At 41.7% G+C, this 14,070-nt stretch overlaps 1 protein-coding gene across 1 annotated transcript; it reads right to left on the reverse strand.

Annotated features, from left to right (window-relative positions):
* Nucleotides 1-9,956: 9,956 nt before the first annotated feature.
* On the reverse strand, nt 9,957-12,694 carry LOC122021590. The gene is made up of 6 exons (XM_042579713.1): nt 12,062-12,694; nt 11,835-11,976; nt 11,248-11,739; nt 10,644-11,151; nt 10,465-10,546; nt 9,957-10,280 (listed from the first exon to the last, which is right to left on the reverse strand). Exons 1-6 carry the CDS (start codon nt 12,098-12,100, stop codon nt 10,014-10,016), a joined length of 1,530 nt encoding a protein of 509 aa, XP_042435647.1. The 5' UTR covers nt 12,101-12,694; the 3' UTR covers nt 9,957-10,013.
* Between the last annotated feature and the right edge of the window lie 1,376 nt (nt 12,695-14,070).

A 14,070-nucleotide genomic window follows, 5' to 3' on the forward strand; every position in this document is an offset into this window, starting at 1 on the left:
AGAAAGTTTGTCTGTTCTATTTCTTCGTCGTCGGATTCCTCGGAAGAAGACTCGTCCCATGTTGCCTTCAATGCTTTCTTTCTTTTGGGTTTCTTTGGATCTTTCTGGTTCGGGCAATTTGCCTTGATGTGACCCTTCTGATTGCATCTGTAGCAGGTTACTTCGAATTTAACCTTCGAGCTGGGTTGGGCTTCTTTAGACTGAATGGCCTTTCTGAGATCCTTTTTGTTGAAGCCCTTCTTTTTGCAGAGCTTCTTTACTAGGTTGACTATCTCGATTGTAAGTTCATCGTCGTCTTCTGAATCTGGTTCTTCTTCTGACTCGGGTTCGGTTCTCCGCTTGATTTTTGACTCACGCGATCTGCCTGTTCCTGCAACCAAAGCCAACCCTTTCTCGGTCGGGCGTGCATTAGTCTGTTCATGAAGTTCGAGTTCTGCAAACAGTTCATCTAGTTTTATGGTAGATAAGTCCTTGGACACCTTGTAGGCATCTACCATGGATGTCCACAAGGTGTTCCTTGGGAACGCGTTTAGAGAATACCTTATGATGTCCCGGTTGTCTACCTTCTGTCCAATTGCATGAAGCCCATTGAGCAGATCTTGAATCTGGGCATGAAGTTGGGCAGCTGTTTCACCTTCCTGCAATTTGATGTTAAATAATTTATTAAAAATTAGGTCTCTTTTACTTACTTTGGTGTCGGATGTCCTTCGTGAAGTTCAATTAGTTTCTCCCACAACTCTTTGGCACTGTTGAAGGGGCCGACGCGGTTAAGTTCTTCTTTTGATAGGCCACACTGGAGGGTGCAGGTTGCCTTGGCATTAGCTTCCACTTTCTTGATCAAAGATGCATCCCAGTCCTCGTACGGTAGTGGTTTGCCTGCGCTGTCAGATGGTAGTTCGAATCCGGTTTTGACAATCATCCAGACTTCAAAGTGAGTCTGGAGATATGCCTCCATCCGACCTTTCCAGTACCCGAAGTCGTCTCCGGTGAATAGCGGAGGGCGGGCAGTACTGTAGCCTTCTTGAAGGGTCATTTCAGTTTTACCTAAAGCGAAAAAAAAACAACCACAAAAAAATATCCCAGGACTTGGTCCTGGCTTAGTAGTGTGGTAGGAAGAAAAAAGAGGATCACGAACTCGGGTGGTGTTGCACCAATTCCGAGAAAAATCGATTCGAGGGAAAAAGAATTTAGAATATAGCTATGAGGTTAAATTCTAATTGACTCCGAAAATAAAATAAAAATACCACGAAAAAATATTTTGAATGGTGGTTGCACCGATTCAAAATGACCCCGCTATGATATCAATTGATGGATCGAAAGCGCTAGAGGGGGGTGAATAGCGCTCGTGGCTATTTTAACGATTTAAAACACAGAGTTGAAACGCAGCGGAAAGTAGAAGCAAAACACAACAAACGCAGATGTTTTACTTCGTTCAGAGCCTATGGCGACTCCTACTCGAAGGCCCGCGGTCCTTGACCGCTTTCGGTGGGCAACAACTATAATATCAAAAAATTACACTTTGAATTACAATTAATGCAATAAGTAAACTAATACCGACAATAAAAGATCGAAGAGTCTGAGCTTTGGGTTGTCGACGTCGAGTAGTAGCACTTCAAGGTTGTCTCGTTGGCAGCACTTCACAGAAGAAAAGCTTAGAAGATTGTTGTTTTTAAAGCTGCACCTCAGCCCTCTTTTTATATGACATTCAGGGCGCCTGGATCCCTTCCGGGCGCCTGGAGTGTGACGTGGCCAACCAACCAGGATGCTCCATGTGGCGAAGTCGCGCAGGGGATAAAAGTTGGTCCCGGGCGCCCGGACCTCCGGGCGCTAGGATCCATCCCGGGCGCCCAGACCACCTTTTTCCAGCAGGTTCCTCACCTGCAAACAAAGGTTAGTCCGAGCAAAATACCCTGCAAGACAGTGTTAGAATCTGATAAAACACAGTAAGGAATAACTGACAGTCTTCGGACTGTCCGAGTCTGACTTCGGATTCCCAACCGGAAACCCTAGGTCGACCCGACGCCTATTGTTCCCTCTACGGGGAACGCGTCCTCACCTACTCCCCTCAAAAGAGATTACCTGATGCCAGTCGGGTCCTCCAGACCGACTGGACTTTCCGCCTAGGGTTACCACCCCCTAGGACCTAGGGTTACCGCCCCCTAGGGTTTTTCTCCACCTAGGGTTACCACCCCCTAGGACCTAAGGTTACCGTCCCTTAGGGTTTTCCTCCACCTGGGGTTACCGCCCCCTAGGACCTAAGGTTACCACCCCTTAGGGTTTTTCACTTGCCTAACCGCAGCTAGGACTTTCCTGAAACACTCATTCAAACATGTTAGATCACACACCAACTTAACTTTGAATCCTTTGCCATTATCAAAACTAAGGTTCGATCGTCGGATGCTTCCCGCACCAACACTACCACCTTTGGATTCTTCGGTAGTGAACGAATCAACGCCCATATCCTGTAATTATCCAGGATTAGAAACTCTTCTTATTCGAGTTACTCACAGCCTCTATCTTACTGGGGTCTACCATGATACCATCCTTGGAGATGATGTGACCCAGAAAGGATACCTGATCGAGCCAGAATTCACATTTCGTGAACTTGGCATACAACTGGTTCTGCTAAAGGGTCTGCAGTACTATCTTCAGGTGCTCTGCGTGTTCTTCCTGAGTCTTGGAATCAATAAGAATGTCGTCAATGAACACGATAACAAACTTATCTATATATTCTCTGAATACTCTGTTCATGAGGTCCATGAAAGTAGCTGGAGCATTCGTCACACCAAAGGGCATGACTACATACTCATAATGTCCGTATCTGGTCCTGAAAGTTGTCTTAAGTATGTCACCTTCTTTAACTTTCACCTGGTGATATCCCGATCTAAGGTCTATTTTAGAGAACACTGCTGCTCCCTTTAGCTGATCAAACATGTCATCTACCTGGGGAAGAGGATACATGTTCTTAATCGTGACTTGGTTTAATGTCCGGTAGTCTATACACAGGCGCATGCTCCCGTCCTTCTTCTTCACGAACAATACAGGAGCTCCCCATGGTGAGTGACTAGGGCGTATGAAACCCTTGTCAAGCAGCTCTTGTAGTTGCTCCTGAAGTTCCTTCAGTTCTGCTGGAGCCATGCGGTAGGGTGCTTTGGAGATGAGATTCGTACCGGGGATAAGTTCTATCTCAAATTCAATCTCCCTGTCTGGTGCTAGGCCTGGTAACTCCTTAGGGAAGACTGCTGGGTAGTCACATACCACTCGGACCTCCTCTAGCTTTTGGTCATTGTCCTGACTGGTACTGACTACATGTGCTAGGAATCCCGTACATCCAGAATCCAATAGTTTCTGTGCTTTCAAAGCTGAGAGAAACTTCTTGGCCTTTCTCTTTGGTTCTCCGATGTACCCAAACTGCACTCCTACTTCGGGTTGGAATACAACTTTCTGTTTACAGCACTCTATAGAGGCACCGTACTTGATCAAAAAGTCCATTCCCAAGATGACATCGTAGTCAGCCATATCTAGCACTATCAGATCACCAAAAAGCTCTCTGTCTACTATAATGACTGGCACTGCTCGGAGCCAGTGCGTGGATGCCATAATTTCTCCTGAAGGTAGTGTTGTCAAAAACTGACCACTGAGTACCTCTGGAGATATTGCCAACTTTTCGGCGAATGTCCTGGATATATAAGAATGGGTTGCCCTTGTATCGAATAAGACAGTTGCACTTTGCTGTAAAATACTAATCTGACATGTAACAACTGTCGAGGCATTCGTTATGTCCTCTCTGGTGAGTGAGTAGATCCTCGCGTTCGTTGTGGCTGAGAGGGCTTCTAGTCTGCCCTGGCTGATGTGTGGATCATCTAAAGCAGCCTACATCTGGTGTAACTGTGCTGGGTTACCTCCGAACTGAATCGGCTATGGTACGGGAAAACTGGTCTTGTTCAGGCATTACTTAGCCATATGTCCTTCCTGGCCACATTCGAAGCATCCTCGTGTGCCCTTGCGACAAACTCCGGGGTGGAATTTTCCACAAGTAGAATACTTGGGATAACTAGGATGTTTACTAGCTGGTCCTCCTTTTGGGTAACTCTCTGGCTTACGTTTGTGACTGGAGTTCCCTTTCCAGTTAGATCTGTGGCCTTGGTGATTCTGAGTACCTGAGCCTCCTTGGCCTTTAGACTCTGAAAAGGCTTGCTTCTGCTGCTTGATGCTATTCTGGTAATGCTCGGTGGTCAGAGTACTACTTACTAGTTCTTCAGTGGTTTGTGGCCTATGGACGCCGCTGGCCATGTTCATTGCTATCTCCGGCCTTAGCATTTTGAGCATCAACCGGACTCGTTCTCTTTCAGTGCTGACTAGTTCAAGGCATAGACGAGCCAGTCTGTTGAATTTCTTTACGGCCTTCTCAACTGAAAGGTTGCCCTGGCGAAATTCAGTGAACTCGTCATAGTGGCGGTTTGTGACCCGCATGTGAAAGAACTCCTCAAAGAATTCTCTCTCGAAGTCGACCCATGTCATCTGGTTCACCGGGCGCTTCGCTTTAATCCTCTCCCACCACATACGTGCGTCTCCTGCCAGGCAGAAGGAGGCGCATTTCACCTTTTCATACTCTGGCCAGTCCAGAAGCTCCATCGTACTCTCCAGTGTTTTGAACCAAGCTTAGGCATCCCGTGGTTCACTGGTGCCTGAGAAGTTCTCTGGCTTGATTTTCTGCCACTAGATCAGATAGACTTCTCTCCTTGCCCCTGCTGCTGGGGCTACTGGTGTTGTAGGTTGGACTGGTGGAACCTCTATCACTACTGGGGTTGCTAAGTTAGGTTCTGGAGTGGCAGTGGGAGTGTTATGCTAATTAGCCCTTAGGGTGGCTATCTCTTGTTGTTGTTCAGCTAATTACTTCTGTAACTGAGTCACTACTGCTGTAAGGTTTGGGGGAGGCACTGAGCTGCCTGCCTCATGCTGGGGCTCAGTAGCGAGTGCCTTTCTAGCTGGGCGTCCTCATACCATTTTCTAGAGAAATAGAGGACATACATAACTAATACAATCATATTTGCATAACTATTATTATCATGTTAGATGCTATCATATATAAACATGCTTTAGTTATCTATGAACATGAAAGCAAGAAATGTAAATAAAGTGAGAGATATTCTTACTTGGAAGCTGCAGGTTCAATGCTGATGTGTGTGTGCAGGAAGTATGAAACTTGCTCTGATACCACTCTGTAACGACCCGCCTCCTACTGTCTAGGCTGCGAGGCCGGGGGTTACATTATGCTAAACTTATTCTTGCGCTATCACTGAATAATAAGGTACGGAAAAGCTGAACTAATTTAAAACTCTCTGCTATTTACTATAAAATCTGGAATTTATATTCAGAATACACTTCTGAAGTTATATATATGCTAAAGAGGGGAATCTAAACTTTCTATTTGATCAAAAAGATGAAATTAGACACTTCTAGCTGAAATCAGACATTCCAATCGATCGGCTGATCGATTGGAGTTATCTGATCGATCCACTGATCGATTCAACGTGCTACTGTGCACAGGGTCAATTCTGGATCGATGGGCTGATCGATCCAGCTGGCCAATCGATCCGATAATCGATTCAGAGGCTCTCTGTTCGAGGAAATTAAATTCCGGATCGATCGGCTGATCGATTCATGGTCGATCGATCAGCTGATCGACTCATCAGCTCTCTGTATGCGGAAGTCACGTTTCAATCGATCGACTGATCTATCGAGGACTCCTCAATCGATCAGCTAATCGACTCAATGGCGTTCTGTACGCGAGGATTTCTTCCAATCGATCGGCTAATCGATTGAGGACTCCTCAATCGATCGGCTGATCGATTGGGTTTCTGATTTCTGCAGAAATCCCACCCGAACTCGTACAGGATCTTCAGAAATCAACTAAAAACATAATACCACTACTAGGTATGTCATTACTCATGGTTAGCTATCTAATATCAGGACAACTAATAATCTAAGTATATTTTCATAGTTCAAGACACTTAAACATCTAAAAGTGCGAAAAAGTAACACTAGAAGAAATACTAAGTCTTTAGACTTGCTAGTCACCAAGAATCTTTATTCCAAGTTCCTTCCCACACACATCTGATCGCATTGCCCTCCAGCCTCCGCTAATCATTCTTCCCTTTACCTTTATCTGCAGTATAAGGAAAATGAAAATATAAGCTTGGGAGCTTAGTAAGAACCATCTACTTCACAAAAACATGCATTCGAAGAAATCATGCTTTCTTTTAAAAGATGCTATGCTTATATACATGATGAGAATGCTAAAACATGGCATATGGACATACAAGTCGTGCTAATCAAATACTGAACATAAAGCTATTCATTGTATCAGTAAGCAAACTAAACCGATACATAAGCTAAGCTATTTGTTATATCAATAAGAAAGCTAAACTGAAGCTGAGCTATATTCACATATCTGTTTCGTGCAGTTTGAAAACTATTCATATAAATAGATAAAAATACTAATCATGCTGCTGATGTGTCCGACATCTGTACTTGCTATGCGCGCATCCCTAACTATGCCCGAGGTAGCTAGTCCCGAATCTAGTAAGGTTACTAGGTTATCTAAATCTAGGAACGACTATAGGAGCCCAACCCAAGGACATCTGAGAGTCCAGTACAGTGCCACTGATAAAAGTAAAATACTGTTTATAAACTGATTTGTCTTATCTTTCTTTTACTAGGTTATCTGAACCTAGAGCTAGGTTATCTGAACCTAGAGGCGACTATGGGAGCCCACCTATTGGACCGTAGTCCCACATCAACTAAGCAAGACTAGGTGTACTATTTAAAATGCATCTATGGCATTTAACTGAACTATTAAAACGTTTACTGTAGCATATAACTGTGTTAGGCATTTTATCGAGCACCTGGTGTGCTCTAACTCTGCATATGAATGCACTAAGAACATAAGAGCGAACTAAGGACATAAAAACATACTATTAGCTACTTATACTGTAGGTGAGGGGTTACTTACTTCCTGCGCTAAGTTTTCTTACAATACGATTGCTAGGTTTCCGGAGAAGAAGACCTCTTCGGCAATCCTCTTATGTCTACGTGTTCTTCTCGCGGAGGGGAGCGTCCTCGTGCCGGAGTTGTCGCCGGAGGGTGCTCATACGACCCTAGGGATTGAACCCTAGGTCTTCTTGAGGTTGTGCGCCGAGAGGGCGAAGAAGAGAGAGAGGTTCGCCGGTGAGGGTTTGAGGGTGAGGAAAGTTGTCGATCCAAGAATAATAAATTCCCTCTTAATTCCCCTATTTATATTAAGTGATTAATACACCCCTACTAAACCTTAAATATAATTGATCTTCTCTTCTTTCAGCACACCCCTACTGGGGCCCCTTGGTTATTAAGTCACCCTATAAGTCATAGAGTCCATAGGTCGTGGGTTCAATTCTCGCTTAGGATGTTTTATGTTTTTATTTAATTTTGCTACTTCTGCTACTCCAAAAATTCTATAAAAATATTCTAAAATTCTAGAAAAAATAATAGAATATTTCTAAAATTAATTTGAAAATTTTTGGGCGTTACACTGGCTTTATTTAATTTATATAGGCATGGAACCAACATTATTAATCAAGAAAAATAAATCTTCTTGATTTACAAGAGTCTAAATCGGCTAATCCATTTGATAGGCTGTTTTATGTTTTTATTTAATTTTGCTACTTCTGCTACTCCAAAAATTCTATAAAAATATTCTAAAATTCTAGAATATTTCTAAAATTAATTTGATAATTTTCGGGCATTACACTGGCTTTATTTAATTTATATAGGCATGGAACCAACATTATTAATCAAGAAAAATAAATCTTCTTGATTTACAAGAGTCTAAATCGGCTGATCCATTTGATCGGTTGATTGGGAATCCAGATCTTGAGCTCTATCCAATGCCCTCATTAGGACTAATCTAACTGGACTGAGATTTCTTACCTATGTTCTCTTAATCTAAACTCATTTAAGTCAATTTCAGACTTATTGATCAAATTCAGATCCATTTGATCAATCCAATGCTTATTGGATTAAGTCTGACCCATTAGAATAAATCTAATCATTTTGGTTAAACCAACTTATGTAATCAAAATAATCCCAATTAATTCAATAATAAACCAAACTGGTTAAACCAACGAATGATTTGAGCTCTGTATTATTGAATTAAACTGGTCTGGTTAAACCAACGAATGATTTGAACCAGATCTGGGATCAAGCTGGTATAGTTCAATTTTCAATTAATCAAACTTTAATTAATTAATTTCAATTGATTAAATAGTAAGCAATCGGTTCACGCATGATTAGCATAGTACATTATTTATGAGAGATTTTCATTTTGACAAAGAGAAGTAATTCATGCTTAGGCATCGCTCTGATACCATTGATAACAGTTCTAAGCATGAAAAACAACAAACACGAAAACTATAAACACTTACAGCGATCTCCCACAGATCTGCAATCAGTGCCGGTAAGACTTGTTGATGGAAAAACGATAACAGAATCGGAAAGCTCTTCATGGTTCACAAACTAAATCCCTCCTGCAAGATTGGACAAACCAATCTTGAATGCTCTTCATGTCTCTTTCAATCTTGTGTATATGGATGAACCTTGCACAGAGACCTTTCATATGGGACAAACCCATTCTCTTTGACTTTGCCCCAAAACTCGCACATAGCAAGTCCCCTTTTTCTTTCTCTCTTGTGTTTATCTCATTTTTTTTCCACCTTCATCAATTACCTTGGACGCCTATTATATAGAGGAAAATGACTCTTTATCTTCCTCTACCTTCATTAATGGAGGAATATAAAGAATTGGAAGGTGAAAGGGAAGGGGCACCCTTTCACCTTCTTAACACCAACACAACCAGCTCAACAGCCAGCAGAAATGGTTCTTTCAGATAGGTCGGCTGGAATATCAAGGAATTCAACATGTTGTTCTTAGGTATCAAATAATTTTGTTTTTAGTTTATCATTTTTATTTCTATTTTTTTGCTCAGGTCATGTGTTAAAAGTTGTCTTAGATATATATGCTATCATGTATAAATGGGACTCGAGAGAGAACATTTCATATTGTAAATAACTGGTGCCTTCGAATATGTGTCCACGTAAGTTCAACATTTGTTTGATTTGATAATATCGGATAACAAGCTGCTATCTCATGGATAACAAGACTGAAACTGGCAAGTCCAATAAAACAACAAGCTGCTATCTCATGGATTTTACCCACCAATGATTCTTTCAGCAAAAACATTGATTAAAAGTCAGAACCATACCCCACTGACATGCCTGAGACGTATTGTTCTGCTTTCACGCTAGAGACCGAAGTCATTCACATGACTACGATCCATAGCCTCCCTTGCTCTGATTTTTTTTGTTTGTAGGCGTAGTTGAGTTGGTACTCAAGTGACGTTAGAGTTATCATTATGATAAATAATCCTCCTACTTAAAAAGTCTTTCAGTACTTAATTTACCTCCCTTCTCATTGTGAGATTGGATAAAGGGGCGTTTGGCATAAGCGTTATTACGTTTTACATCAAAAGATGCACAACTTGAGGCAAGGCAATGCAATTTTTTGAGGCTTCATCCGCATTGCAAGAACCTTCTTTCTTATCCTTGTGACCGGCACCAGCTCTCTTATTATTCTCTTCCTCGTTGGTGCAAAACCATACCACATTCAACTTTCTTGTTCGCCGGGATCAAAATTCCATCTTTGAATTGAATATTAGTTAATATTCAACTCATCCAGATACACAAGTAGGATGATCAGAGGCGTGAATAGACATTCATTTCACTGAAATTGTGTAGGTTTTCAACTGTCTGGAATGAGAATAGAAAACGATGAGCGCTAGCATACCAAATATTCAGTGACTTTTTCTCGATGCATTTCTGTTTTGTATAACAAATCTTTGATGATTTTTTATCATAATCTTCTTTTGATAAAGAATATCTGAATATTAAAAAACGATAATAACTACAGATTTAACATATCTACTTTAAAATCTTCTCATTACTCTCACTGCGGATTGAATCTTTGCTCCAAAGAAATCTGCGCAAAGAATACCAACTCCGGCAAGGAAATCTAGAAGGAATCTGACCAGTTCTTCTGATATAGTCAGCCCGTCGAGTATTTTTAACAGCTTGTTGGTCTCTTTTGGCTTCTGCTGCAGCGCGCTTTGCTTCGGCTTTGTGGCGCACGGCAGCAAGCTGGTTCATTAACCTCTCGTGCGAAGATGCCCTCGTTCTCTCTACCTCAACCTGATAAATAAAATTGAAATAATCAAAACTGATTGCATGCTTCATGGGCCGACAACAAGTTGAATTGATTATGATTTGGAATTGAAGACTTGAAATAATCAGAATATATAGATTTCTGTTTGTTATGGCTTATGGCTTCCCAGTAAAATTAGATGCAATACAAAGAACACACTGTAGCGTTTACCTCAACTTTCCTCATTTCAGCTTCTATTGTCGCTTTTTGACGATCTTCCCATGCCGCGATTTTGATCTCTTCTAGTTTAAACCTGAGGAACAATTTCCCATAAAGATCATGAAAGCAACTTCATGTTATCATTTCCTTTTGCAACTAGATGCTTGCTTATTGGCACAATTCAGAGATACCTAACGAGATGCTTGGTCTTCTTAGCTTCTTCCCATGCCACTGCTCGAGCTTCAGTTGCACTTTCGGCAGGGTGGTCCTTCGGCACCGACATGGCCAAAACCGCCGATGCATCCATCATTTCCTCGTCTTCCTTGCCGGCCCATGCAGCTATGTTCGTCTTCCCCAATTGCTGGCCGAGCACCATTATCTCCCTCCTTGTTTTTCTTCGTTGCTCCTTCTCCGACATCTCCTGGATGCTCTGTTCCTCGTTGCCAGCAGATGAGTGTGTCTGAGTTGTTGAACACGGAGCTGTTCTTTGCGCTGTCGATCGATGGGGGAAAGGTGGACCAGTCGACGGCGAAGTTGCTCTAATGGGCGTTTCCGTTCGAGAAGGCTCTTGGCTTACTGCAGGAGTCATTTCTGTGCCCATATCCCTCATGGAAACAGCCCTGACAGCAGTTCCCGGCGTCACAAATATTGTAGTAGTGCTCCGAGCAGATGCTGATAAATCGTGCCGACTTGGATCAGCTGCAGAGCAGAGAGTTGTTGCAATGCATTAGTGTAAGAAGTTTTATGTCAATTTGGCAGGAGGCAGTAGCAAATAAGAAGTTTTATGTCGATTACCATCTGCATTAACCACTGGATTCTCGAAAACAACCGCCGGCTTCGCTCCTGAATCCACCTTTTTCTTCGCATGGCTCACGCTCACGGCCACTCTCTTGGTCTCTGCTTCGTCCAAAACGACCTTAGCAGCCACCTTTCGAGTTATGTACCCAGCTAAGCCTCCTTTCTTAGCCTGCCCTCCGACGCCACCGCCGCCCTTGTTTCCCCCTCGGTTCGGTGTCGGCCTCGCAATCCACTTCTGCGCATCGTCCCACTTCGACGGCGCTGGCTTTGAAAATGGCGGTGCTAGCGTCGCCGTACCCGTCGTCAACCGGTGCGGTGGTAGCGGCGTCCTCTCCGCCTTCTGGAACTGGAATCCGGTGGCCACGCCGTCTGATTCGAGAGAATCGATCCTCCATGCGCCGATGGCGAGATCTCTCCTCCCATGGCTGCCCGTGAACTCCATTGAAATGGAGCACTCTACATCCTTGCAACTACCCGCCTCGCTCGCCCCTGCAAGATTCCGTTGAATTCCCTTGAATCGAATAGCAAAAATCGTCATTTTTGCTTTTTTTTTTCCAGAAAGGGGAGAGAGGAGATTTTTTTACTTCCGCTCTCGACCTCCGTATGCTCCGATCTCAACGACGCCTTCGATTCCTGTTCCAACTCTTCATGTCTCCTCTTCTCCACTCGAAGCAGCTTCTCCCGGAGCTTCTTCGGAGAGAATCCGCCGCCGCCGCCGCCGCCGCCCTGAACGGCAAAACATCTTCGTCAACACTATAATCCACAGCTCGATGGAGCTCACGGTAGATAAAAAGAGGAGATAGATATTTACCTGAGGAAAGAACGGCTGGTGGATGCGTTCGTACTCCATGAGAGCTAGCGTCTCTGATTGGGACTGTGATCAGAATGGGAAGAACAAGGAAGAAAGGAGAAGAAAGAGTTGTGGGGTACGAGAGGCTGCTCCATTACAAAAAACTGGACTTGGTAGTTGGAAGTCAGCGACAAGGATGCAGCAGCTTGAGACTGCCAAGTTACTAAGAATATCTTCTTTCTTCTTCTTCTTTTTCTTCCTTGCAAAAGCTTCATGGTCCACGCACGTCTTGATAAAGCAAACGCTTGCAGAAAATAAATAAATTTGCTTGCAAATTAATCCCTCGTCAATTTCAATTCGCGTAAACTTTGGAAAAAAAAAAGGAAAATATTAATGCGTTCACGAGAGATTAATTAATCTGTATCCTCCGTTCACGCAATTCATTGGCCTCTCACTCGCATTCGCACGCAATCGCTTGATTGGTGCAGGCAATGGGACACGGTTTGTTGGATTGGTACCCAATTAAGACAAAGTTGTATCTTTTCTGCCGAAGAACTAACAGATGAAGAAAGAAGAAAGAAGAAAGAAGAAAGAAGAAAGAAAGAATCATTCATGAGTAGGGAGGGTTTTCAATGGGTTCATAATCGAACCAATCAATAATCAATTAGGTGGAAGTTTGGTCTATGACTGGATTTTCTCATCTCTGACTGAATATTAATTGATTTAGAAGATGTTAATATATCAATTAACTCGTCTCAGTAGTATACATCTGTTCGTTCTATTGGCAATCATAAAGAAAGAAAATAAAGCATCTGATTTGGCAAAAGCGAATTTTAACACGGCGAATGCTACTTATGGATCCAAAGTCGGATGGTGTACTTAATCCTGATTAAAAAATTAAAAATAATTTCAGTTATTCTCATTATTATTTTTGGGAGTTACTAATTCAGTCTTAGTGAATTTCATTATGATAAATTTGAAAATACTCGCGGTAAATAATTCAGAAGAAATTTTTTTTATAAATACTAAATATTAAATTATGAATACCTGAGTGATAATCTGAATATTTTACCGCGATATCATAACCCCGGGACTACTTTAACCCATGACAAGAATGAAGTTTGGGAGGTAAATAAAGCATGCATCCATCGAACAAATAGCTCTATATTAATTCTGCCTTTGCAATTGAAAGAAAGGTCTTCATTTGCTGAGCTAATTAATAATATTTTTTTTCTTTAATTACTTGTTTTTATTAACAGCAAGGATTCAATTATTATTACTTTTGACATTATGGGGCTACAAATTCAAGATTTTGACATAAGAAAAGAAATGCCACCAGTTGGTCGGTGCGTATGTTTAGTACATGTATTAAGATTATATCTTCCAGCATGCCTTTCAAATGGTGCAAGTGATCCATTTGGTAAACTAAATTAAAATATAAAATAAGCATAAATTAATAAAATAAACATCCTTAAGCTAGCTATAATAGAAAACTTTGTAATTGGCTCTGCTATTTAAGCTATGGATTGTTTGTTATCTTTTTAATCTAGGATTTTCACTATTAATAAGGTCACGACGATGATAGTGATCTTGAGCACAGGCGGATGGTCGGATGGGTCGAGGAGGTCAAAAACGATAGACAGAATAAGGTTTAGGGAACACGCGATTAGCTTCCACTAATAATAACAAGTTAAACTTTCAGTTTTTTTTTTTACAAAGTAACTTTAACTCTATCATACATCATTAGATTGATCGAGAGAAGATTTGGTTGGTTGGGTTAGAAAGCTGAAAGCCGGACGGATAATAAGGTTTATTTAAACTTGCGTTTTCAAATAAAGTTTATTTAACAAATTTTTTTTTAAAAAAAATAAATGTCTTCACCTTTCTTTCACTCCCATTAATGCCAAAATAAATTTTTGTGTCCTAAAATCCTAGCATTAAAAAAAATTATCTATTTTTCTAATTTTCTATCTCACCCATTCTAGGCTATCAAGTATGTTCAACTTATGAGTGAGTGTGAGACAGAATTA

The sequence above is a fragment of the Zingiber officinale genome, chromosome 9A (genome assembly GCF_018446385.1).
Source record: "Zingiber officinale cultivar Zhangliang chromosome 9A, Zo_v1.1, whole genome shotgun sequence".
Classification (NCBI taxonomy): Eukaryota; Viridiplantae; Streptophyta; class Magnoliopsida; order Zingiberales; family Zingiberaceae; genus Zingiber; species Zingiber officinale.

What these genes read in the sequence shown, in the direction of transcription:
- LOC122021590 (XM_042579713.1), bottom strand. Translation starts at nt 12,100, where the DNA reads ATGGAGTACGAACGCATCCACCAGCCGTTCTTTCCTCAG. An exon ending in TACGGAGGTCGAGAGCGGAA is followed by an intron (nt 11,740 to 11,834) that starts GTAAAAAAATCT and finishes GGAATCTTGCAG; the next exon opens with GGGCGAGCGAGGCGGGTAGT. An exon ending in TCCAGTGGTTAATGCAGATG is followed by an intron (nt 11,152 to 11,247) that starts GTAATCGACATA and finishes TCTGCTCTGCAG; the next exon opens with CTGATCCAAGTCGGCACGAT.